The 24,870-nt window shown below is 44.9% G+C and overlaps 1 protein-coding gene across 1 annotated transcript in view; it reads left to right on the forward strand.

The window, feature by feature from the left end:
* The window catches only part of LOC118286276 (latent-transforming growth factor beta-binding protein 2-like), a 79,766-nt gene extending 55,751 nt beyond the window's left edge, over positions 1 to 24,015 (forward strand). The window contains exons 18-41 of the mRNA XM_035610592.2: positions 50 to 169; positions 478 to 597; positions 3,195 to 3,314; positions 3,510 to 3,632; positions 3,746 to 3,871; positions 3,985 to 4,110; positions 4,272 to 4,397; positions 4,575 to 4,700; positions 5,315 to 5,440; positions 6,374 to 6,499; positions 6,771 to 6,890; positions 7,064 to 7,189; positions 8,902 to 9,024; positions 9,697 to 9,825; positions 15,660 to 15,788; positions 16,608 to 16,742; positions 17,779 to 17,982; positions 18,062 to 18,148; positions 18,463 to 18,591; positions 18,857 to 18,997; positions 19,170 to 19,343; positions 19,439 to 19,708; positions 20,036 to 20,185; positions 21,692 to 24,015. Of these exons, the coding sequence (XP_035466485.2) occupies positions 50 to 169; positions 478 to 597; positions 3,195 to 3,314; positions 3,510 to 3,632; positions 3,746 to 3,871; positions 3,985 to 4,110; positions 4,272 to 4,397; positions 4,575 to 4,700; positions 5,315 to 5,440; positions 6,374 to 6,499; positions 6,771 to 6,890; positions 7,064 to 7,189; positions 8,902 to 9,024; positions 9,697 to 9,825; positions 15,660 to 15,788; positions 16,608 to 16,742; positions 17,779 to 17,982; positions 18,062 to 18,148; positions 18,463 to 18,591; positions 18,857 to 18,997; positions 19,170 to 19,343; positions 19,439 to 19,708; positions 20,036 to 20,185; positions 21,692 to 21,867 (3,332 nt within the window). The 3' untranslated portion in view covers positions 21,868 to 24,015. The remainder of the gene's footprint in view (positions 1 to 49; positions 170 to 477; positions 598 to 3,194; positions 3,315 to 3,509; positions 3,633 to 3,745; positions 3,872 to 3,984; positions 4,111 to 4,271; positions 4,398 to 4,574; positions 4,701 to 5,314; positions 5,441 to 6,373; positions 6,500 to 6,770; positions 6,891 to 7,063; positions 7,190 to 8,901; positions 9,025 to 9,696; positions 9,826 to 15,659; positions 15,789 to 16,607; positions 16,743 to 17,778; positions 17,983 to 18,061; positions 18,149 to 18,462; positions 18,592 to 18,856; positions 18,998 to 19,169; positions 19,344 to 19,438; positions 19,709 to 20,035; positions 20,186 to 21,691) is intronic.
* Positions 24,016 to 24,870: the final 855 nt, after the last annotated feature.

Consider the following 24,870-nt stretch of genomic DNA (forward strand, 5'->3'; position numbering starts at 1 on the left):
AATAGTCACTTTCTTTTCCATTCTCCTTGGTTTTCGTTCAAACTGGCAGACATTAATGAGTGCAGCATGCCCAACAAGTGCCAGAATGGCAAATGCGTCAACACAGAAGGATCTTACACCTGCGAATGCAACAGTGGCTACGCCAAGTCTCCGAGAGGCCCGTGCGAAGGTGACATGCACGCACAAGCACAAGCACCAACGCACGCAGTCGAGTTCACATAACAGCACAATCTTAGCCAGACCTATTTGTTAGCTGCCATGAGTTCATGTGTAGCCCGGTAACAAAACACATGCATTTTCCTCTAGTCCATGCCAGGAAGATAACTATGCTCAGTTCGTGACAGAGAGATTGTGTGCTTGTATATATTAGCATTTGGGAGCTTACACACACTTTGTTCCATGCATGTGGACATTGTTTTACTGACTAAATCACTAATTCAAATGATTATTTTCATGTTCCACCTTCTCCCCGAGCAGATGTAGATGAGTGCAGAGATCCCGGCTCCTGTCCCAGCAGTGTCTGCGTCAACACTCCTGGGTCCTTCCGGTGCCAGGACTGCGGCCCGGGCTTCAAGCCTGTCAGTGGAAGATGTGTGGGTAAGGCAAGCCCACACCCCATCGCAGCAGCACCACCGCCACCACTACCCAAACTCCTAAGGGTTTTTCTAACCACTGCATGGAAATATGCTGGGTTTCCCTCTTACACATTAACTTTTACATAGCCGGGGATGCAGCACAGTAAAACTAATAGCACAAGATGAAATAGGGACACTGACTTCTGAGTTATACAAAATCAATTTAATTTTGTGCTTCAAAAGACTTGGACGTTTGGATGTTTATGTCCACCACTGGGCCCACATGACAGCTCCAAGTCACAGTGATTGTGGATCTTGCACAACCCTCCACCCCCCCTCTCTCCATTCAGTGTTTCCATGTAGGAATACATCAGCTCCTCCACCCGGCAGCCTCTGAATATCCCCATTATTGTTTAAACACATTCGCCGTGTTATTGCTGATCCTTCGATATCGCTGGCCCCCGTAAAAAGATTGTTTATAATACTTCAATTTGGGAGAGTCCAAATATTTTCCCTTGGCCACAGCCTTGAACAAACAGCGTATTATTGTTAGAGAGCTCTGGCCACTGTACTCCTGGGTCCGGTGGAGGCCAGTAAGGCTTTATTACCCCTGCTGGACTAGGTGAGAGATGTATGAGAAGGTCAGATGGTCAGTTCAAGACAGCAAAGAGGTCTCAACACACAAATAAATTTCGCTCACTCACCCGTAGTGCTCTCATGGTCCACTGTAAAACTCTTGCAGATTATTAGATTTGAATAAACAAATGTCGACAAACTCCATTTGGCGTGTGTTGCGTTTAAGGTAAGCACGCTGGCAGCTCCCAGCCTGAAGCTGTCCCTGTTACATAACCGCCTGCCCGGTGTTACTTACCACCCACGTCCCCTCTTTAAGACCTTGCGCCCCACTAATTTGTTTGGAAACATAAGCTCCTGGAGGGAGAATTCCAGAAATGTGAAAATCTAAAAGACCAAAAGAGGATGGAAAAATACGGAAATTAACAGTACTAGTACTTTGGAGTTCTCTATAATCGATTGCTTATCGAGGCGGACAACCGACCCTCTTTGTTTAAAGTTTTTTCATTTCCTCGCTTCCAAAGAAAACACAATTGCTGCTACTCTCTGTTTGTCGGACCACTAGTATCATTCATTCTGTGTAAATCTATAGTGTATAAATAGTAACTTAGAGGAGCCCTGTAAAAGAGGGATAACACCGGAGGTAAATATTTTTCCCCAGAACACTGAGCACTAACAGTCCCACTGTATACATCTGCCGCTGTGGGAGTCACAGCCACCAGGCAACATGAGCACTGGGCTCGCAGTATTCTCCTCACTCAACTGACGGTAGCTCAGTAGTTTGTTCCTAATTGGCCGAATCGTGGATAAGCCTAATTGCTGGTGCGATAGAGAAAACAGCTCCAGTTCCCCTGTCAAGGCTTATCTGGGGATGCTTGAGAGATGCCGGATGATGCAGAAACAAAGCATTGGGCCACACTGACAGATGTCTGGCAGTGCCCGCTGGTAGGCAAACAAAACCCAGTCTGTGACTGGCTCGCTGTGTTTTCACTCCGCAAACTCCCTCTTTCAGAATCTCCATCACCGCTCAGTAACGTCCTCTCTCCACCTCGTTCGCAGGCCAATACTTTTCCTTCCTCTCCCCGCGTTGCCTTTCTCTTTTAATGTCTTCTCTGTCTCTTACACTCACATCATCGGACTTCGGTTGCTCTCTCTCTCGCCACACTTTCATGTAACCTGAAAAAGAATAAAAAAACGGCCATAGTTAACACTTGGTAAATTCCACTATAAAACATTATTTCTGCATGAGGTTTTCCACATAACTCCTGGGTCAACTGTTCTGAGTCATGAAGTGGAAAAGAAAGCTACTGCCACAAGTTGTAAAAGGCCTTCATGAATGAGGTTTGGGTCTGTGCACTGATGTAATTTTACATTCTAATTATGCTCTGATCGTTTACCCTTTACTGCTGATCTGCCCTTAGTTTGTACACAGGTCATTATTTTTACTTTCTGTATCTTAATGCTGTTTCCTGCTGCAAAATTTCTGAAATTACAAGCAACATTTTCTGACTTGACACCAGCGGTATACCAACTAGCAATGTGTTTTATTTATTCTGGTTTCTGTTTCTGAGAGTTTTCTGCCTTAACAGAGAACTCTCTGTCAAGGCAGAGCGCTTTGGGTACACGAAAAGCGCTTTATAAATCAAATATATTATTATTATTATTATTATTATTATTATTATTAACACAATTTCAGTCTTTCGTACAATAATTTAAAATCACATTCAAGATTCAAGATTCTTACTCTGTTCCTTTGACACATGTTGACCATTGAACAGCGATGTTTCTTTGGTCAATGCTATGAATAGTTTCCACTGGAACTAACTTCCACTGAATAAATAGTCCCCAAGAAATCCACTAACAGTGATGTCTGTGGATTATTCAGAGTAACCGGGACGTTTTTTGGTTTTTTTAAATACATTAAAATGTGTTTTTAATTTGAATTTTGAATGTTTTGTTTAATTACATGAGTATAATTCTGGCAGGGTAAAACCTTGAAATCTCATTCCGACACACGTGTCCTGTCCTGATTCCTTCTGTCCTCAGATGTAAACGAGTGCTTGGATCAAACTGTGTGCGGCGGTGGTAGGTGTGTCAACATGGAGGGCTCCTATAGGTGCAACTGTTTCCAAGGCTTCAAACTCTCAACGGACAACATTTGCCAAGGTAAGTGTCTGTCAGAAGGTCAGTCCAACATTATTGACGGCCCATATCAAAGTAGCGGGTCTGTGAATGGTTCTCCTCAGTGCTTCTACAGAAGCTTTGTGGCACCATTGAAGGATAATAAAAAGGCTACAAAGAGTTAGCAGTTGTCTTTATATTCTGAGGCCCCCTTTTTTCCCCTCTATATCTTCCCTCCAGATGTGGATGAGTGTGTGCTCCCGGGAGTGTGTCTCCATGGCCGCTGTGTCAATCTGGACGGCACCCACAAATGCACTTGTAACCACGGTTACCAAGTCACCTCAGACAGCAAAGCTTGCGAAGGTCTGTAATGGATTATCTGGAGCTGTTGGGTGTAACTCATCACTGCATACTCCTCCGCTCGTGGAGCTCTCTTGACAGAAGAATAATGTCTGCAAATGATTCCTTTTTCTTAGATGTCAATGAGTGCGCTGCTGGTAATGCGTGCCCTTCAGGGATGTGCATCAACACAGCAGGTTCTTTCACTTGCCAGAATTGCAGGGATGGATTCGGACCATCAGCCGATGGACTGAGATGTGAAGGTATGAAATCTGCTGCTTAATGATTTACACTAAGGTGCAGGTTTTAACAAACGTGCGTAGATAGTGACAATTTGTCAGGCCATTCGTGGTGAATTCAGTCTTTTTGCTTCCAGATGTGGACGAGTGTGCCCAGGGTGACTTGTGTCTAGGCGGGGTGTGTGCCAACACACCGGGATCCTACAGCTGCACCAGGTGTAAGGCCGGCTACACAGTGTCTCAAGACCGGCAGCGGTGTGAAGGTAAATCCATCCTCCAGCTCATTCACCATAAATCATTGCGGTTATTCACTCAACACATCTGGGCAGTTTGTCAACTCACCATTAAAAAAAAATTTCCCTCCACATATTATTCAGTCTTACAGTGATGTCTAAATATCAGTGCTGGTTTGTGTTTCACTCAGATATTGACGAGTGCCAGTCTTTGTCTACCTGTGCCAACGGGATCTGTCTGAACTCGGAAGGCTCCTACACCTGTGAGAACTGCCCTACCGGGTACAGAATATCATATGACGGGGAGCTATGCGAAGGTTGGTTTATTCAACACCACTCATCTAAACCGATCTCTGCATAAAACCACATGCAGCTCAAATTCAGGCCCATAGATTTTACACTGGTGGTGAAAGTGCTTCTTGCCTTTCTTCGTGAATTTGGATCTTTTGGGCTGTAGAGACATGCATCTAACAGTGTGTGTTGTTTCACTCCAGATATTGATGAGTGTGCGCTGCCCACTACATGCCCACAGGGAACATGCACTAACGCACTGGGTTCCTTCACATGTGTCGTCTGTCAACCTGGTTTCAGAGTCTCTGAGGATGGACAACAGTGTGACGGTGAGACTTTTGTCTGTTTTTCTGCTGGAAAGTGCTTTGTTTTGTTTGTGTAGTTGAGCACAGGTGTGTGTGTGTGTGTGTGTGTGTGTGTGTGTGTGTGTGTGTGTGTGTGTGTGTGTGTGTGTGTGTGTGTGTGTGTGTGTGTGTGTGTGTGTGTAGCTTCTTTTTCTATACAAACATGCCAGACCATGCTGTGATACCCAGCGATGTTGCAGTAAAGGGTGAATGTGCCAGCACTGTTCAACATGTTTCCCAGCTGGTGTATAAACAGCATCAGGTGTGACAGCTTGGACCAAAAGCCCCTTCATCTGTGTGCAAAATCCCAAAAATACTCCTTCTAGACATCACATCATTGCTGGATCCTGGGCCGCTCCGCCTCTGGCACCACTCGTTTAATCCTTGCTCAACACAATGAGACACCGGCACTCAAATAGAACAAGATGATGTCAGGCGAATGTCCCGCAGATAGCTCAGCTAAAAAGATAGGGGTGTCGACATTTGTAATTCCTTGTTCCAGTGATTATCGATCTAACTGATTACATCTGGTGGGTTTTATTTATTTGAAGCCAGGGACGGTAATCTGTTCTGTGCCGTGTCTGTGTATTTGTGTCCAGATGTGGATGAGTGCCTGGTGGCCAACGTGTGCCCGGGCCAGCTGTGCCTCAACACCCCGGGATCGTACACCTGCATGAGCTGTGAACCTGGCCTGCAACTGTCTGAGGACGGTTACAGCTGTGAGGGTAAAAAAAAAACACATCTGTATTCACATACTTGCTTTGGGTGGTTTTAGCTGTTCTTATGGTGAACTTTGCAAGTTACATTAGACCACTGTCAAAGAGGACTGCATTAGACCTAGAACATGATTATAGAAAATCTTTACAGTACTCAGTAAACTGTCATGACATGATTTATGAGATCAATGCAGTGAAATGGCTGCTTTGTCGAATCCAGGGAGGTTAGATCTGTCATGACTTCATGGGAAGAAGAGATGGAAGGATTATTTAAATGGATTCAAACATGGCCTCAGTTAATCATATATACTGTGGTGTGTTGTTGAATGAAAGTTTGGATCTAGCCTGCGAGGAAGATCCCCCACTGATATGTGTCTTTGTGCTGGGAAAAACTTTTACAAAACAAGCCAGAGCCTCTGATAGGATTTTAATGGATGTCTCTTATGCCATGGAAAATTTTAAGGGCTTAATCTGAAATGAAGTCAACCAATCCCCTGCCTTCTGCAGCGAGCTCGCCCTGTTGAACTCCTGCTCTGTTCACCCCAAGGCAAAACGGAGCCGTCTCAATCACTTAACAATGGCCCGCACTATTTTCTCCCTAAGAAACACAATCTGTATCATCTCAAGGAATTTCCAATGATCACGTAACAGCGAGCCAGTGACCGTTTGTAGATACAGTAATTAAACGCCACCTGTAATAGCATGCCGTTTTGGATTCAGTGACCATCCCGCATACTTATCTTTCCACCCTTCTTAATAAAACACTGTCAGTGCGATCTAATAAAGAGGGCTTTTCCTACTGTATGTAGGGCTGAGTCACACATAGCCGATAATAATTCATACCAGATAAGAGAGCTGAATTATCAAAAAAGTGGACCCTTTAGAGGTCGCTTTGCTTAGTAGGACAACCTACAGCTTACCTTTTTGTCCTCTTCTTCTCAGACATCGATGAGTGCCAGACCTCAGGTGTGTGCCCCATGGGCATTTGCACCAACTTGGAGGGCTCCTTCTCCTGCATGGCCTGTGACCCAGGCTTCACGGTGGCACCCAACGGGCTCTCATGTGAAGGTACAGTGCAGTGGGTGGTTCACCGCGGCCACTGAAATTTCCGACGTCCATTCCGATGTCATATGTTCCAGCGCACTTATAGTCATTACTTGCTGATGCAGATGATGTGTGACTTTTCTGACATGTTCACTGTGGTCTGGAAGTTTTTTCATCCATACGACAAAACGTGGACAAATTTGAAGCGATTTACAGATGGTGCGAATGTGTCATACTGATGACGTCTGTGTGTGTGTGTGTGTGTGTGTGTGTGTGTGTGTGTGTGTCGACGCAGACGTGAATGAATGCGAGGACGCCAGCCTGTGTCTCGGAGGCCAGTGCTCCAACACTGTCGGTTCTTATAGCTGCTCCTGCCCCACTGGTCTGGAGTTGGTGGATGAGACGTCCTGCAGAGGTACAGTATATATATATACACACACACACACACACACACATATATATATATATATGGACTGTGGATCGTCTGCACATAAAATATACCATTAGTGGTTAACCATTTCTTGTGGCTCACCTCGTGCTGGCATCTTGACACAGCTGTGTGTGTAAGTCTGTGCTTGTGTGTGACAGATATCAACGAGTGCTTAACCATCATGGGGATCTGCGGAGAAGGAAACTGTCGGAACACCGAGGGCTCCTACTCATGCATCTGCCCTGACGGATATACCACCGTCAATGGAAGGCCCGGCTGCCAAGGTACGGTAACACTCTGCAGCATGAACCTTTTTCAGATGAGTGAACGAGCTTTGGGTAAGTGGGTGAGGCAGAGTCAACAAAGGAGAAAGTTGGTAATCATGCGATAATGGTTTTCTAGAAAATATTACTCAAGTTGTTTTACGGTAACTTTGTTGGCTTGCACTCGTTTCTTCATTCAGTGCAGACAGACTGACAGACGGTGTCCTCACCATACTGCCATACTGAATGCTGAGGCCAGGCCTGGGACGCTGGCATGGGTGCTCAGCCGAGCCTCTCTGTGTAATGGGCCATGGCCTCATCAATTGTCTCAGCTCACTTGTTCGCAGCAGGGACATCAGTTTGATGCTATTCTTGCCGCACCCAGTGACCCTCCGGTCACAGCGATGAGGGGAAAAACATGTAGGATGATCATCACTCAAGGAAGGCTTTTTTTATTTTTTATTTTTTTGCCAGAGCATTTGCTGTCAAAGAATGTGACACAACTTTGGCGAGGGTATCATAAATGGATCAGTGTTGGTCTTGTGGGTCTTTTGGGTGACGTGAAGTTATGTAAACAGTGGAATGTCTGGCAGTGAAAACTCCTGTCATGATATGGTGCAGGTAGGGTTAGATATTATGCAGTTGTGTTCGATCCCTGGGTCCTGGCCATAGTATGACGCTGGCATGGTCCTGTAACGGGTGAGGGTGACTGAGAGGACCATGGGTCTCTCCTTTCACAGTGACATTCTTCCACTGAGACTTTTAGCCTTAGATTTCATCCAAAGACTCTGAGCAAACTGCCCAGCCTGCATCAGGTACTTTGGCTGCCTGCCTGAACAAACACTGGACTCTAATTATCCTATAAATCAGCAGTTTTCGAATATTTTCATGCAGTCTGCCAATGTGTGTACAGTGCTGATACAATGAAAGCCAGACCCCTCCGATATGAGCCTGCAGGGGGAGGATGAGGATATGCGGGTTTATGGGAATGAAAGATGGGTTTTAGTCAGGTGAGGCCAATGTGATGCTTCGCCATGACCGGGCCTGTCTTTCAGCAAAATAAAGGACAGACAGGAGCCAAAACCACATCTAGGCTCGATCCAAATCACAAGGTTGTGCCATAGACTTGATGAGTCTTTTGATACGTGCTTCAAAGTCCTTAAAATAGCTCCAAAGCTGTCCATTCAAAGCCTATTCACGTTTGCTCGTAGGCTTGAATATTTTTTTACAAATATATATTTACCACGTCGTTTCTAAAAGATTCATCTGATTATCAAAGCCTTGAAAAGGACTGAGTGTGATTCATTTTCCTTGGTTTTTCTCCCTTTCCTTCACCTTTTACCCTGGGACAAAGTACCTTACAAGTTATGTTGTAATGCTGCAATTATCCACTAATCTACAGCTAATCAAGCATGCAGCATTCACTATTAATTTTCATGAGTCAGAGGGAAACGTTCTCAGCCTAAAACGCTAAGGTAGAGGCTCCTTTGTTTCCTGTTTGCCAGTATAGCATTAAGTTTTCCAAATGGCCAATGCATCTTGTTTTCAGTCAAGAGCTTGATTACAAATTCCTCCTGTGATACTTATGAAAAGGAGTGGTGTTCCCCGTGGGTTTGACAAAGTCAGAGAATATTCAGCCATATGCCATATTTATCCATATGTAACGAACCTCGACCCACCCCCTCGCTCCAATTATCTTTCTTAACTTGTCTTCCTCTTTCCCCCGGCCTCAGATGTGGATGAATGCAGTAAAGATAATGTGTGCATCCGGGGCCAGTGTGTCAACACCGACGGCTCCTTCTTGTGCTTGTGTGAGGCTGGTTTCAAGTTCAACGACGACACGGCTGACTGTGAAGGTAAGACGGGATGAAACTCCCTCGTCACGCCCCTGTTGTGTCTGTCATAGTAATTATTGACACCAAACTCTTGTCCTGATGTTTCTTTCACTGGGGGAGAAGGCCAACGTTACCGCAATAGCTCTTGATTGATTGTCACACTACATTTAGGCTTAAGCCTAACTGGTGTAGCACAGTTGGTTAATGATTGATCGTCTGCAGCCAGTTGGGACTGGGCTCCTTGGAGATTGTCCTCCCTGGTTTCGGGACTGAGGGGTGCCTGGATTACGTGGCTGGAGCCCTGAGCTCCCTCTCCCCAGAGGGAAGTATGAATGACCCCATTGTGAGCGGGAGGTGTTTCTCCCTCTGGAACGTCTCTCTTTAGCTCCTTCACAAGTTCTTTGGTTGCTGTGATAATATTGTTCTTGGCCACTCCTGTTGCCTGCTGCGTTTACCGAGGACAGCTTCACCGCAGGCAGGCCCCCTGGCCGACTCCCGCTGCACAGCCATTACACTGGAATCAAGGAGTAGAGGAGGGAATGATGCTGTGTGTGTGTGCGGGGGGGGGGGGGGGGGGGGGGGGGGGGGGGGGGGGGGCATGGGTGCGTGCGTCTGTGTCAGTGTCTGATTGCACATGTGGTTGCGTTTGTGCCTCCGTTTGTCATTCACTAACACATCAATCTCTTTTCACAGACAAGGATGAGTGCAAGGAGTTTGGAAGCACAGTGTGTGGTACCTGGCGCTGCGAGAACACCATGGGCTCTTACCGGTGTTTCATGGGCTGCCAGTCTGGCCTCGAGGGAGATGACACCAAAGACTGTGGTAAGTGGTCAAACCGCATACAGTTAAAGGACTAGCACACACAATTGTGTTCAGAAGAAATGGGCAAACTGTCTTCGGGCTTGTACCATACATGTTCCCTAATTTAATCCATTTGACGTTTCGGGCTGTGGTTGGTAGTAAACCAGAGCGAGACAGAGTAAGGAGTAGCCTCAACTCACCACTCTACATGCTCCTCAGGGCTCTCCATTTGTGCATAGATAGCGATATCTGTTTGGCACGCAAACACAAAGAGGCCGATGTGAATCAAAAGCCACCAGTGTACTCGAGGTCCTCCTGCACCGTAGACCATGGGGGAGATGAAGAGAAGTGGCCCCTGAAATTGGGGCACTTTAGAAAAAGGAGTGCATTGTCAATGGAGCGGCCGATAATAGTCTCATTCTCCTGACAACGGAGCAAATGGAGTGCCTCTGGCAGAGGCACGAGGTGGAACCTGATCACCGCTGTCCTCCTTTTGAGGGGGATAGGATTGTCAGGCCAGCTTATATGGTCCCTCACCTCTTTGTCTCTTTGTGCTCCCTATGGAGACTCACAGGTTGACGGGCTGCGTTTGTACTCATGCTACATCTGGCCCCACGACTGGCCAGCAACAACAGACACGAGTACATGGAGCTTCACTGTGTGTTTACTGGCAGGATTAGACACCTTGAGCTTGAGATGTTAATGTAGTTTGTTGCACAAGGATGTAAGTTCATCTCTCTTTATTTTCTAGTGCTGTACTGCTTGTCGCTGTTGCTTTCATAGCACCATAAAACAATATCTTGGATTTGGGAGACCAAAACCAGAGGCCAAATATTTATTTTTTTTCATATTAAAGCGGGATCCAAACAGTCATCAGAGAGTGACAGGCGAAGAAGGGAAAGCAGTCTGAGAGCATCAGATTGGAATGATGTGTTGGACCGAAGCTGGAAACCGTGGGTGTTTGTGGGTGATTGTCTGTGTATGTCAGCGCGAGTGTGTTTGCGCATGTAGTTGACTGCAGGGGCTTTTTTTTGCATCCTCTCTCATCTGTTTGCTTTAGAGAAAATGAACCGGGGGCTGTAGAGTTTGTAGACATGCACTGGGAGTACGGTACCGCTTCACATATCCTCATTTGGACTGTCAACCGATGGAGATCAGGGGAGAATACCCTGATCGGTCACCGATCTGACCTCCTCCACTCTCTTACCCTGAGCCGCTGCCTCCTTCGCTGCACTTTATGATGTTGTCTGTCTGGCACAAGCTGAAGAGTGAGGCGGCCTCCGGTGTGATAAGGGCAGATTGAAACAAGCTGTTCACCTCTGCTCCTTTGGAGGCGAAAAAAACTACTAAGCCACTATTACAGGTTGAAATCAGTAATACACATCGGTGTGTGATTTAAAAACATCTCCCCGATAACTGTATTAGAGGCCAAAGACTTGTTAGAAGCTATACGTCACACATTATCTTACCTGACACGGTATTTGGAGCATGAGAGAATCTGTAGGTGGGACCTGAGCGCCACAAAACTCCCACTTTGGCTTCTGTCTGTATGGTTGCGCAGAAATGACCACATCGGTCCATCTTCCCCCTGTTGCTATGTTGTGTCGCCAGCTGTTCGTGTTTTCACGAGACCCCACAACAAACGCTCACACTGCTCAACATTGACTCACAGCCCCAGTTTTAGAACCAAGCCCTCGTATCCGCAGAGGCCCAACACTACATACAATAGTGGCTTGTCTCGGCTCACGATGGGAAGTTGTGGGAGATGCTGCCGTCACCCCAATAAAAGTCCGGGGAGGGAGCTCAGTAACTCCGGGGCATTTTTGTCTGCTTGTAAAAATCATCAAATATTTAAGAAGAGGCCAGACGCTGTAATTTTGCCGTTTTTCTGTGAGGGGCCGGGGCGTTGTTTTATTTTTACTCACCGACCTTCGAAGGGGCAGCGGTTGTATTTGGCTGTGCTCACAGCACTCATTTAGATTTAGAGGCCATGACACAAAAGGGGAAAACAGGGATTTTTTTTTCCCCCAGCAGCAGCACGTCAGCCGCAACTGTGCAGTGAGGGCTGCACTCAGCTCTGCCATGATACTATACACAGCGTATGTGAGTAAATGTAGATGTGTGTATTCCCAGGTCATTGTTTTTAGCTTTAATTCACCAGCGTGCCCATAAATTCCCTCCAGCTATGCCTTGTCTTTAATAAGACTTGCCCAAGGGCGGAAATTGTCTGCGGTCACACTCTTGCCAACCTCCCACCCCTGTAAACATATAGGAAATCTAAAGACTTTACCATGTGTGTGATCGCTCATGCTGTTGTGCAGATGTAAGATAATGTTTTACTCACATCATCCGTAGTTAACCCCCGAGGTTGAACATCAGATAAAGGCCATAAATATTCTTCACTGCAAACAAAACACCTCAACTCATCTCCATGCAGTCATGTGTGACATAACCGGTTGCCCTGAGGTTATGGCAGAAGTGTGAGCCTGCAGTCACTGATTCTTATATTCCTGCTGTCTGCCACCATGTGCTCCAGATTAACACGTGGCACAGAGACCCACAGTTAACCCCCCGCCACCTGCAATCACTGCATCACCGGATCCAGGAAGCAGGTCCTCCTGGGTCAGACCATTAGGATAGGTGCCTATTGGGCCCGAGTCGCCCCTTAACCCCCCTCTCATCCAGCTGAACTCCTTTCCCTCTCTCTTCCCTGCCTCAGTTCTTCCATTTCCGACGACGCACAGCGCTGCGTGAGTCCTAATGTCAGTCATTAGTGCATGGAAAGACTAAGAAAGTCGATCCCACGTCCTGCTGGTGTGAGACGAGCTCTTGGTGGAGTTATCTCATTTCGTATTATTCATTTTTCCCCACAAACCATTAGTGGTGTGATGAGTAAGCCGACTCTCCGCTTGGATGACAGATCAAGTAATGCCGGTTAAGTAATGCTGTCACTCAAACACTCCCAGAGTCGTATACACAGACAAACAAAGGCCATTAAAAAAAAAAAAAAGTTTGGTCGCGATGTTCTCATTCCTCCCCGGGATGATACTTTGATTGCATCTCATCACAACATGTGGTTCGCAACAGATTTTGTTCCATGTTACACATGAATGAGAAACTGCTTGCAGACGCTGATTATTTCATATATTAGCAGAGAGCTTTCATCGCCCTCCTCTCAGACCCCACAGCTGGCGGCCGCTGCCATTCCAACATTCCTGACGCCGCTTAAGCGCTTCACACTTTTTGGAATTGTTCCTCCAATTTTGATGTACAATACCCTTCACCTTATTCGGAGCATTTTCTTGATGAAGGTTTGGGAATATTCCTGTTGATAATGTTTCTTTCAATTTCAATTTTGTGAAACATAATAGAGTACCCCCACCAAAAAAACTAAATGTGCCACTTCTGCACAATTTCGGTATCTTACTCCTCAGCTGCACAATGCAAATCAGATGGGTTGGTGGTTTTCAGTATGTGTCCATCTATCCCCCCTTTATCATCTTGCAGCTTTGTGAGCCCACATGTCTATTCTCGCAATTTTGGCCCTCATCTGCATTTCCTGTGAAAGGTTTTACAAATGACAAAGACAATTTTGTCTCTGCAGTTTTATTAGCGTGTGGGAGTCCCTGTGTCTGACCCCAGAGGCATGTGAGACAAGTGGCCAAGTCAGGACAGAAACACTGACAGATGACTTTCTCCCTCAAAGCCTGAGAAAGCAGTTGTCTGTGTTGGAGGGGAGGACAGGGCCCTGGCCAAGCGTTCTGTTCAAATCAAATGGTTTGTGGTTTCTCTGGCCCTCGTCCTCCCTCTCTTCAATGGATTCAACCTTTGCGAGTGCTCAGAGGGAAAATAAAACTGGTTTGGACAACATGTGAATGACAGTACATCAGTTTGTTTTAAACAGCTGCCACTGGATTGGAGTTTTTGTCTCAACTGAGCAGACCAGAGTGTCCAAGTATGAGGCTGTCAAATTAAACTGATCGAAATGTTATTCAAACATTCAACTTGTTGTGATTTTATTGTCAGGATTTTTCCATATTTGGAATAGCTCCTCCTGTTTTTCTGAAACTTCTAAAACTCCAGTGGAGTTACAAGTTATGGAAACTTTGAATAGAATGATCACGGAGGGTTGTTATGAAACTAAAAAGTCAACAACAAAAAAATCGAATTATGTTTCTGACCAAACAGACTTAGTGGTGTGTCCCCTAATGTCATCAGTGCATATGGAAGGATAGGCCTGTCAGTCAGCACGTCAACAACTTAATGACTTAATTTATTTTTTTATTCCACAACTAAAAAGAACAAGATGTGGTTTCTGACATGAACAGTTGAACAAATTTCTTATAAAGTTATACTGGAAAATATTCGAGACCACAACAAGACTGTCAGAACAGTCTGTTTATACTGTAGAACACGTAAACACTCACTAAAACATTGGTTATGTCACCACACTTGGTAACCCGTCATGGTTCTCAGAAGAGAGACCCGAGAGTAAAGTATCTTACTTTAAAAAAACAAAAAGGAAAAACAGAACAAGGATGCAAAAATTCAAGCAGGCAAACAAAGTACAAGGGGTCTGTGCGAGCCAAAATCGAAAAACACTCGGGCAAGGTCCAAAAGAGGCAGGCAAAGAACAGAGCTCTGGAAATCCAAGACACATGGCACAAAGACAACCTGGCAGAGAGCAAGTGGAAACAGAGTGGTGTATATACACTAGGGAGCTTGTGAGGTAATGGCGAGCAGGTGAGCAGGTGAGTGTGGGGGGCGGGGGCGGGGGGCCGAGCAGGTAAGATGATTCTGCTGGCAGGTGGGAGTGGCGGCACTCTGACACGAGAGCAGAATCCGAACACGCACGTGCACAAACGCTTGGATTGGATGAATGAGCGGCCTGACACCGTGACCGTAAACTTGTCAAAAGCCCGCTCTGGTAACACTGACCAGTGGCGAGTCAAATTCACCAAGTGTGACTGTTTTTTAAACAGTTATAATCACACTTGCCCTCCAGCGTTATCAGTCGCTGGCCTCTCTCCTGCTCTGAAGATGCCAAGAAAAACAAACCCGTGTATGTCAGAAAATTGCTAACAAATGTAGCGCTTTACACGGCGAGTGGTGAGGGAGCCGGCGGTGACGTCACGCGGTCCGGTGTTAACAGTGTCAATAAGCAGCTCTCTCCCTCTCGCTCCACATACACTGAAATACAGCAGCGTTCCTCCGCCAGGTTTTATTAAACTTGCTTTATGATTTATTGCCATGCAAAGAAGAAACTACTCCGGGCTGCCGTCTGCCAGATTGAATCACTAACTACCATGTTGGACCTGAAGTCAAGTCTTACAGTTTGCTCGGAATCCTTTCACGGGACCAGTTTGATGTTTTTTAAAGGACATCTACAGCTGTTGTCAAACAAATTAAAGGGGTTTAGACAGATTCCGTGGAAAGCAGTTCCTGCCAGCTCTGAACTCTCAGCCATCTTCCTCTTGCTGCCTGTAAAGTGTCTGGGTGAACGCTGAACGCCGGCTGTAAACTCCAGTGTCACGTCTCACTTCATCAACACAACCAAATAACTTTGACTTGCAGCTTTCCAGACCCACTGTACCTTTGGGATACTCGGTGCGAAGGCAAAGTCCCCCTGAATTAATTGGCAGCGCAGTTTGAAAACCCTCCTAATGGATTGTCTCATCCGTACGCTGCCTCGAACATGTTATGATGGAAGTGATTTCTGCTGTTATTGTTAAGTTCGCAATGGTAGTGATGTTTATTTTGGATCAGCAGGGCCGTGTTTACCGCGGCGGTTTGTGAGGACTGACACTGTAAATATTAACGTTGCGCTCACCTCTCCGTGTGCTCCGGCCCCGCAGATATTGATGAGTGCGTCAATGAAACCATCTGTGGGAACCACGGCTTCTGCGAGAACACAGATGGCTCCTTCCACTGCCAGTGTGACCAAGGCTACACCAACCCGCCCGGTGACATGAGCAGATGTGTTGGTATGTAACTGCTCTCTGAAAAATGTTCATGAGCGTAGGACAAGTATTATTAGTGCAGCCAAAGTTTGATATATCTTATCCTTCCACCCCACAAATCACCACTGTTGATTTTGAAACAAAAGACAAAAGACAAAAGTCACAAAGTTGCGGTGGACGACATGTTGCTTAATAGGATAAAGTTGTTCACTGTAATTACTTTGAGTCAGTCGCACACATCGTCCATCCAGCTATGTGTATGCCTGTTAATCTTCATCTGAAAATACAGTTCTTAATGATATGATGAGCTCAATTAACTCCTGTTTGAGTGACCGCTGTTACCGCTTTAGGAAATGATCCAGCACTTTTTTTTGATTTAATGTATATTAACGTAAATATTTGTGAGCAATTTTAAGATGTAAATCTTTAATGGGAACCGACGGGTTTGGGAGAGCCAAGGAAAAATCATAAAGGGTTAAGAGACTTAATAATATATTGATGGTTGTGCTGTTTTTGTGGGATTTGTTGACTGTAACAAAAATATAGAAAATATATCTAAACTTATCCATTTGTGGATTTAAAAAAATAGTTTGGCCATTTTACAGTTTTTAGCAATTTTTAAAGATGTTCAGGATTCTGTTCAGCATCTCCTCTTCATAAAGGAATACGGTATTGATAGAGAAATGTATTTGCCTATAGTAAATGTTCTTCTCTTTCTGTAATGATAAAGATGGTGATTTTGCTTTTTGCGGTGACCTCGTCTTGACCATGCCGAGCACGTTCCAGTGCGTACGTGCCTGATCCCTTTACTGACCCCACACCCTCCTCTCCCGTCTTCCTCAGACATGAACGAGTGCGAGATGAGCTTGGCGCTGTGCGGTGAGGCCCTGTGTGAGAACGTCGACGGCAGCTTCCTGTGCATCTGCCCCAACGACAATGAGGAATTTGATCCCATCACCAGCCAGTGCCGCTCCCTGGGTAATAGAGCAGGACTAGCGCTCACAGTGACTCACAGGACTTAATTCTCCGTCCCATCGCTGGGAGACGGAGTTTTCCCTGATTTAATGAGCCGTCTCTCATTATCCAAACAACGAGGGTGACGAGGTGGACATAACTTACTCCACGTCTCTTAGAGAATCTTTTTGACCTGGCTGTTTCCATTTGTTTTATAGGCCAGAGTTATGGTTGGGTGGGTTGCCTGCAAAAATTTGTATTAGCCTAATCCCTTAGACAAATGATGAAGTAACTCCTGCACTAGAGCCAAGCGAATGCCCTCAGGCCCCGGTTACTGTAAACCCATTTCCCCACCAAGACAAACAAGGATAAGGTGTAGCTATTGGCAATTAGCGCAAAAGACACATTGCCCTCTTCCGTGTTAAAATGATCTTAAGTGCAGAGGTTACAGATATTTAGTGTGCTGCAATTTCAGAATGACAGAGCAGGCCCTTTGAGTCATGGAAATACCATCACCTCTCCAGCTTGATAGGCGTATGTGTACACAAATATGGGGCGTATTTACATTATCACGCGGCGCGCCCTCAGCGGGGATGTTTTTTTCTCCGGCCTGGGCACTAAACCCCAGCTATGCCTTTGTGTATCTTTTTGCCACATTCCGCTGTTTGCATTTGACGTGTGTTAATCAATCATGTGAGAGTGAATGGTGTGTTGACTCACATGCCAGTGTTTCCATTTGGCTAAGCCAGCAGCTTAAGGGTAAAATGCCTGAGCCCATGCCTTTGGACAAATGAGCAGGCTCAGCAGTGGCAGGCCGGGGTAATGCACTACCTGCCGGAGGCCTGTGGACACACTCTGATAGATGGAGAGCAGGGGCCACTTGACTTGCGTTGCAGTGTGATGATGTGCGAGTGAAGTGTTGGTTCTACTGTAACATTAATGTGCCTGGCTACCAAACCACTTCCACCATTTTACACCTTGCTCTTCTCTAGTTAACCACGACCTTTGACCTCTGACCTCCCCGAGCTAATGAAATCTTTTCCTCGTCCGGCTACCGCAGATGCTGACCTAAAACCCTCTGCCGAAGTGCCCCCGTCCGCCGCCTCCGCTGAGGAGAGGAAGGAGTGTTACTATAACTTGAACGGCGCCAACTTCTGCGACAACGTCTTGTCGCGCAACGCCACCAAGCAGGAGTGCTGCTGCACGGTGGGGGCAGGCTGGGGGGACAACTGCGAGATCCACGCCTGTCCCGTCCCAGGAAGAGGTAGATGATCCGTTTGGAGACTTTATTTTTTTTAAACTCTCTTTGATTTTTACTAATGAGGCTATTTCTTATTTTCCAGAGGATTATAACCAGTTGTGTCCTCATGGCAGTGGATTATTACCTCTGACTGTTTCCTCAGCTCTGGGAGAACAGCATCCTTACATAGGTAAAACTTGCTTTTATTGATCTCCCTGAGCTCTTATAACTTCCTTTCACACAAACCTCCCCTTCGGCAAATACAGCTGTGATGTCGGCATCTGTTTTGTTTTTACCTGCGGCAACTTTTAAAGCCAGATAGACGGACATAATTCTCCACCATGTTTACGAGGCTGCTCCTACAGCTTAATGGAATGCCTGCATACCTGACTAATTACTGTAATTGTAGTGAGACAGCTTCTTACACGCGGGGTGAATTACATCTCAGGTAGGGTTCCAGACTTATGTAACACCGAGGTGTGAATCTTTTTTGTCTCCCCTCAGATGCAAATGAGTGTGAGATGTTTGGACCGGACATTTGTAAGAATGGAAAGTGTTCAAACCTCTTTTCTACCTATACCTGCTACTGTCGCTCTGGCTTCTACTATGACAACATCCGGCTTGAGTGTGTGGGTAAGAAATGACATCTATTTGGAAACACATTCATGTAACTGTGACAGATAAACCGCTCCACCCATCCAGCATTATCAACCTGTATACCATACCATTCCTACCATATTGTACAGGAAAATCCGAATCAGTGTTTTCCTCTAAAAAAATGTATTGTAACATTCTTCAGACATCTTTCAATCTTGTGTATGGTCTACTTGGAGCAACTACACATGTGTGTTAAAACCTAATGATTTATTACTGATGATTAATGTATTTGTGTTTTCAGATTTTGATGAGTGTAAGTTAGGAAACGCCTGTGAGAATGGAGCCTGTGTGAACACGGCCGGGTCGTTCAACTGTTTCTGCAGTCCTCCACTTGTCTTGGACAGCACGCGGCGGCGCTGCATTGGCCTCAACGCCACAGAAGGTGTGAAAACGCGCACATACACACACACACACACACACACACACACACAAACAAACACAAAACAACCTGCTCCTTCTAATACCCCCTCCAAAACAAGATGGTTCTTCTCAAGGGGCTAATCCTTCTAATAGAATTGACGCTTTTGTTAATCCCCACTCGTTCTGTCTCCCAGAAACTCTAGAGCCCGATCACGATGTGCACATGGATATCTGCTGGCAGCGTCTGGAGGGGGACAACGTGTGTTCAGAACCGCTGCAGGGACGCAGAACTACGTACACGGAGTGCTGCTGCCTGTATGGCCTCGCCTGGAGCGGACAGTGTGCCTTCTGTCCCAGGAGAGACTCTGGTGAGAAACAGGATGCCCACTCTGTTTTGATAATTGTCTTCGTATTGACACGTCGCTGTTGCTAATATCCAAAATATATCTCCCGTTGTATTCAGATGACTACGCAGTCATGTGCAACCTGCCTCGGAGAGGGGGTTCGGACAGTCTGCGAGAGCGGCAGGGGTATGAATACGGTCTTGAGGGGTCAGAGGAGCCTTTTGTTCCTCCATACTGGGACAATTATGGCAGCCCCGCAGGACCCTATGACATCCCTGAAAGCGTCCCACTCTTCAACGACAACGACTACAGCGTTCAACAGCCGCCTGGCCGCGTGCCCATCCCACGACCACGGGAGCAACAGCCGCGACCGGTGGATCCGTATGCTGGTGGGTAGATGCAAGGACACGCTGTAAAGCTTCTCATCTTCACTATGTTCGTAGAGTGTTGGTGAATAATATATGTGCATTTATGTATAGACAAACCAGGAGCTTCAGCCACTGAAAGTCATAATGGAAAAAAAACACCAATATGTGTCAACTAGTGAAGGATGAAGTTGTCAAACTCATTGGTGGCGATGTCATGAATCACACGACAAAGTGAAAACAGCGTCAGTGTGAAAGCTCTATCTCAGCTTACAATGACCTCTGACCTCCTTGTAGAAGGTAGCAAATGAGTCAAGAGTTTTCTTCTTACATATTTCTGTGTCCAATCAGAGCGCTACGATGGCTTCGAGGGTCTGCGGGCAGAGGAATGCGGGATCCTGAATGGGTGTGAAAACGGCCGCTGCGTTCGCGTGCGAGAAGGCTACACCTGCGACTGCTTCGACGGATACGAGCTCGACCTGAACAAGATGGCCTGTATAGGTGGGTCCTTTCTTTTCTCAGCAGACCACCCACGAAAAGACTCCGTGCTCCTGTTACAACTGTATCCCCTAAGATCAATAGAGAATCAATCCCTTTCATCTTGTTTTGAAATGCGCTGCGGCATCTTGAAATCAAACCGCGGTGAACTCTTGAGATCCGAGCCCGTTGGAGCCAGGACTTGGATTCATTTCAGTGAGGTAACTGCTCGTGTAGCATATCATCAAGCTCAAGGAGAAGCTCTGAATTTGACAACCCTGCATTAAGTTATGTTTTATGGGAAACTAATGAAAGCAGTGTACTCCTCAAAACCATTGTGTGTTAGCCTTTGGTCTGATATTCCCAGGTCACACTCTGCCAAGAGCAAGGAGGCCTTGAATCTCAGCCACTCGGCGTGTTACATGAGATATTATATCTTTTAAGTGTACTTTGTTTGCTTTGTAAGAAAGTGAGACTGTCTTGTTTCAATGAAATGCTACGGGTGCAATATTCCCAACTGCATGCAAGCTTATCAGCTCCAAGGCCACTCTCCCAAGGAAAGTGATTGAATACCGACACGGTGGAAACATGTGGGAGCTGCGCAGCCCGTGCCATGCCTCCTCTTATAAATATCACCGCTAACTTTTTCCCCAGCAGGACATGACATAAACAGAGGAAGGGGTCCGTTGAGATTGACTGCTATGAAATGACAATCAGACCTCCCATGCAGAAAAAGGGAAAGAAAAAAAATCTCTTCATGGCCAAAAGGAAACATAATCCAGCGCATTGTTAATTTTACCATCATTCTGAACAGTCTAGTGCTCAAGATGGCTGCAAGGTAAAGTTCAGATTCTCACACGCAACATGACGGCATGTTTGATTAACGATACAGGAGACGAGATGTTATGCAAAACCGTACAAATCCAACACTGAACGTTTTGTAGCTTTTCCGTATCTTGATTGTATCAGATGATCTTTGTCGGCATATGGAGTTTTCCCAGTTTTCATGGAATCTTATAGGGGTGCAGCTCATGATTATTTTCTCAATGAATTGTTCACCCAAATCAAATATATTGTATTAGCCAAACAACAGTCCAAAACCCCCAAAATATTCAGTTACGTGTCGCGTGATACAAAGACAAACAGTCCTCATATCCGAGAAGCTGAAACCAGAGAATCGTGGACATTTCTGCTTCAAAAAAATGGCTGAATTGATTATTAAAATGTTTACATATTAATTTTCTGTAGATGGTTGATTTTCTTTTCTTTTTTTCCTGAGCACTTTAAGAAGTTTTCTCCCACATTTTTTTCTTCTTCATTTTTTTCTCCGCTAATGAAGGTCACGAGAGATGGTAGAGCGCTGCAGAAGAGATACTAAATGAACTTTCAGGCGAGGTTGTTTTGCCAACTCCGGTTTCAAACGCTAATATTAAACTTTTGAACTGGAATTCAATGTACTTGAAAAATTCCCACATTGGATGTGATGTGGTCAGCTGTGACTGTAACTCCTCGTGTCTCTCTGTCCTGCAGACATAAACGAGTGCGAGGTCATCAGCGACAAGGTGCATCTGTGTGAGAACGGGCAGTGCACCAACACAGAGGGGTCGTACAAGTGCACCTGCTTGCCGGGGTTCGTGGCATCTGCCCAACCGCACAAATGCATCCCGACAATCCCGGAGTCTGGGCTCAGGGAGACAGGAAACTGAGACAGTGACTGTTGGAGCGCTGGCTTCTCCTGCTTGCTCGAAGATCACCTGAAACACCCCCTCTGCCCTTTTCCCCCCAAGGGCCTGGCACTAAACCTCCAACAGTGACGCTGAAACGTCCAAACTCGTTTCCCCACGTTCAGATTCAAACACACAAAAGCGCACACACACACACACACACACACACACACACACACACACACACACACACACACACACACACACACAATTGCATTCAGCACAAAACACATCTGTATCCCTCTGATACACATTCAAGAGGACCAGGAATACAGTGCAGTGAATGTATTACATGGGATTTAATATTCACCAGATATCCATTTGCCTTAAAGGGATTTTGTGGACTGATTTTTTCTTATTCAGTAACCCCAGGCAATTTGATATACAGATATATTTTCCGCATTATTTTCTGTCACTTCTTTTTTTTTTTGTATTATTTATTTCATCTACATGACTGGCCTCTGCAAAGTAAGAAAGCAACCTATGTCAGAGGGCACACTCGGTTTCCTCTTAGTTTTATTCGTCTCACCCATCGATTCAGAGACAACGTGGGGAGGAAATATTTATCTTTTGTCATAAAACAGCTTGTGCATCACTGTCAAACCTCTTAGCAATATTGTCTCACTAAGTCATTGTAATCAGCTCTGGCCTTGGACTGAATGGATGCCAAGGTTGTCAAACGTCACAAATTCAAAGAAACAACTTCTCCCTCAGCCTTCCTTCCTTGCTGTACTTCAAGATGACCGACAAGCTGAAGTTAAAGAATCTCTGGACCAAGAAGTGAGAAGTCAGCACCGCCAAACTTTCACATTCAAAGCCTCAGCCTTAACGTGAACTAAGAAAGATGATAGATGTATATGATGATCTATGTAATGTTTTTAAAAAGGTGCAATAACCCCCCCATTCCCCTGTTTGACACTAGTTTCGTAATCTTAGTACAAGCAATGAAGTATAATAACATGGACTTGGTTGCTTTTTAACAGTATTAACCTGTTTTACACATAAAACAATGCACCGTGCGTTTAATTCCAGGCTACGTTATACCCCAACTAAACTGAAGCTTAAAGAAGGTACGTTAGTTGAAATTATCGACAAATATCACTGCTTAAACTATAAGATTGGCTTAATGCACTAGAGTCAGACGGGCAAAAAAGGATTTTTTTCATTCAGGTGCAACACAACCGGATCCCATATCTCACATCAGACCGTGTGTGCATCTCTGATTGCATGTAAAGACAAAGGCTTCGTTGGAGAGGTTTGGTTTATTTTGTACAGATCTAGTACTATGTATTATTTTTGTGACATATTCTCTTAATGCATTATAGCACAACCAATATTTTGTTTGACGTAAAGCATAAAGTGTAAGAAAAAAATCTGGCATTATAGCTTTGTAGATTTATAAATGTCTGTAAAAATGTTTTTGTTTTTTAAGCATCTCTTTTTATGTATGAGGAGAGTGGCTGACACTGTACCAGAGGAACTGTGTGTATACCCTGCCCTGTGGAGCAGACCATGAAATATATATATTTTTTGGAAGTGGCAGCACTGTTCTAATCGCAGACGTTTTGTCTCTTCAAGTTCATTACGAAGACAGCGCTTTTCGGAAATGCAAGCACCATCTTAATGGCTAAATAGTAGTAATTGTGAACATAATTTCTGTAAGTGTCTGTTCGATCCTTTGGTCATGAATGTATCATAGACAGTATCAGCCGACTCATTTGCTTTCTGAATTCCCTATAACACCTTTTTGTCTTTTATATTCAGGTTTAAGAAAATTATGGCATTATTCGTCTAAAAGGACCGAAAGCTCAGCAGCAGTATAATATTCTAACTTTGGAAGATGACAAAAAGTTGATGTCTAACGCCCTTAACCTGCATTTATCATCTACAAACCTACAGTTGTACAAAGACTGTACTTTACTTTGCTGTTCAAACCATAACATGAACCGGACCATAAATCTAACATGTAGGAAAAAAGTTTAAATATTTATAGACTTTCAAACCCACAAATAACTTGAGATAAATATCTTGTTGTAAATCTGTGTTCATTGGAAATATAATGCTCATTCATTTTGTTTACCTCTTGACTGTAATTTCTATCAGTCATCGAAATAAAAAACATAAAAAACATCTGTCTCGTTGACGATTTACTTGGCAGCCAACACTGTTCTCCACACCGCACACACCAGTTTACTGTCAAATGTGTTATTTACAGTATGGAGTATTCCATGACTACTAATGATAATAAAGGCACTAGATGTGGTTTATACACCAAGCAGTGTTGCTCTTGATTAGGTTTGAACAGCGTGTCACTGTGATGTAGTCAGTGGTGGAAGAAGTATTCAGATCCTTTACTTACCTTTAACACTATATATTAAAAAAAAAACATTCAGTTGAATTTTTTAAGTAAAAGTGCAAAATTACCTATAGTTAAGGATTTTAAATACTAGTGTTATGGGACAATTTAAATATCTTGATACAAAACCATGAAAGCACCATTTCAATGTTGGTCTAGGTGGAGCTAATTTCACCTCAAGTGTATCCTAATGTGTTAAAATCATAATTTCTTTTGAATATAAAATCTTCTACAAACCACTGCCAAATAAATTTATTGGAATATAGGGTATCATATTTCTGAGATGCAGGGAAGCAGATCCATCAATTAGCAGAGAAATGACATATTAATAAACAGAACTGGGGAACAGAAATATCCGTTGATATTGACAAAAAATAGCACATTGCACGCAAAAAAAGGAAAATCCCCAAAAAGTGATTTATTACACCACGTCTCCATCTAGTGGACAAATCGAACAGCGCAATCACATACTCCGCTTTCCTGTTGTTTTTACACGGCTGTTTTCCGATTGGCTAACCGGAGGACGAGGAGGCTTTTCCAGAAGGATTCTGGGAAATGGTGTTTACCTCGCAATAAGCCATTCACACACGAACGACAACGTGGAATACACTTCCCAGAATCCCCCTCGC

This window comes from Scophthalmus maximus, chromosome 15 (genome assembly GCF_022379125.1).
Source record: "Scophthalmus maximus strain ysfricsl-2021 chromosome 15, ASM2237912v1, whole genome shotgun sequence".
NCBI classification, from domain to species: Eukaryota; Metazoa; Chordata; class Actinopteri; order Pleuronectiformes; family Scophthalmidae; genus Scophthalmus; species Scophthalmus maximus.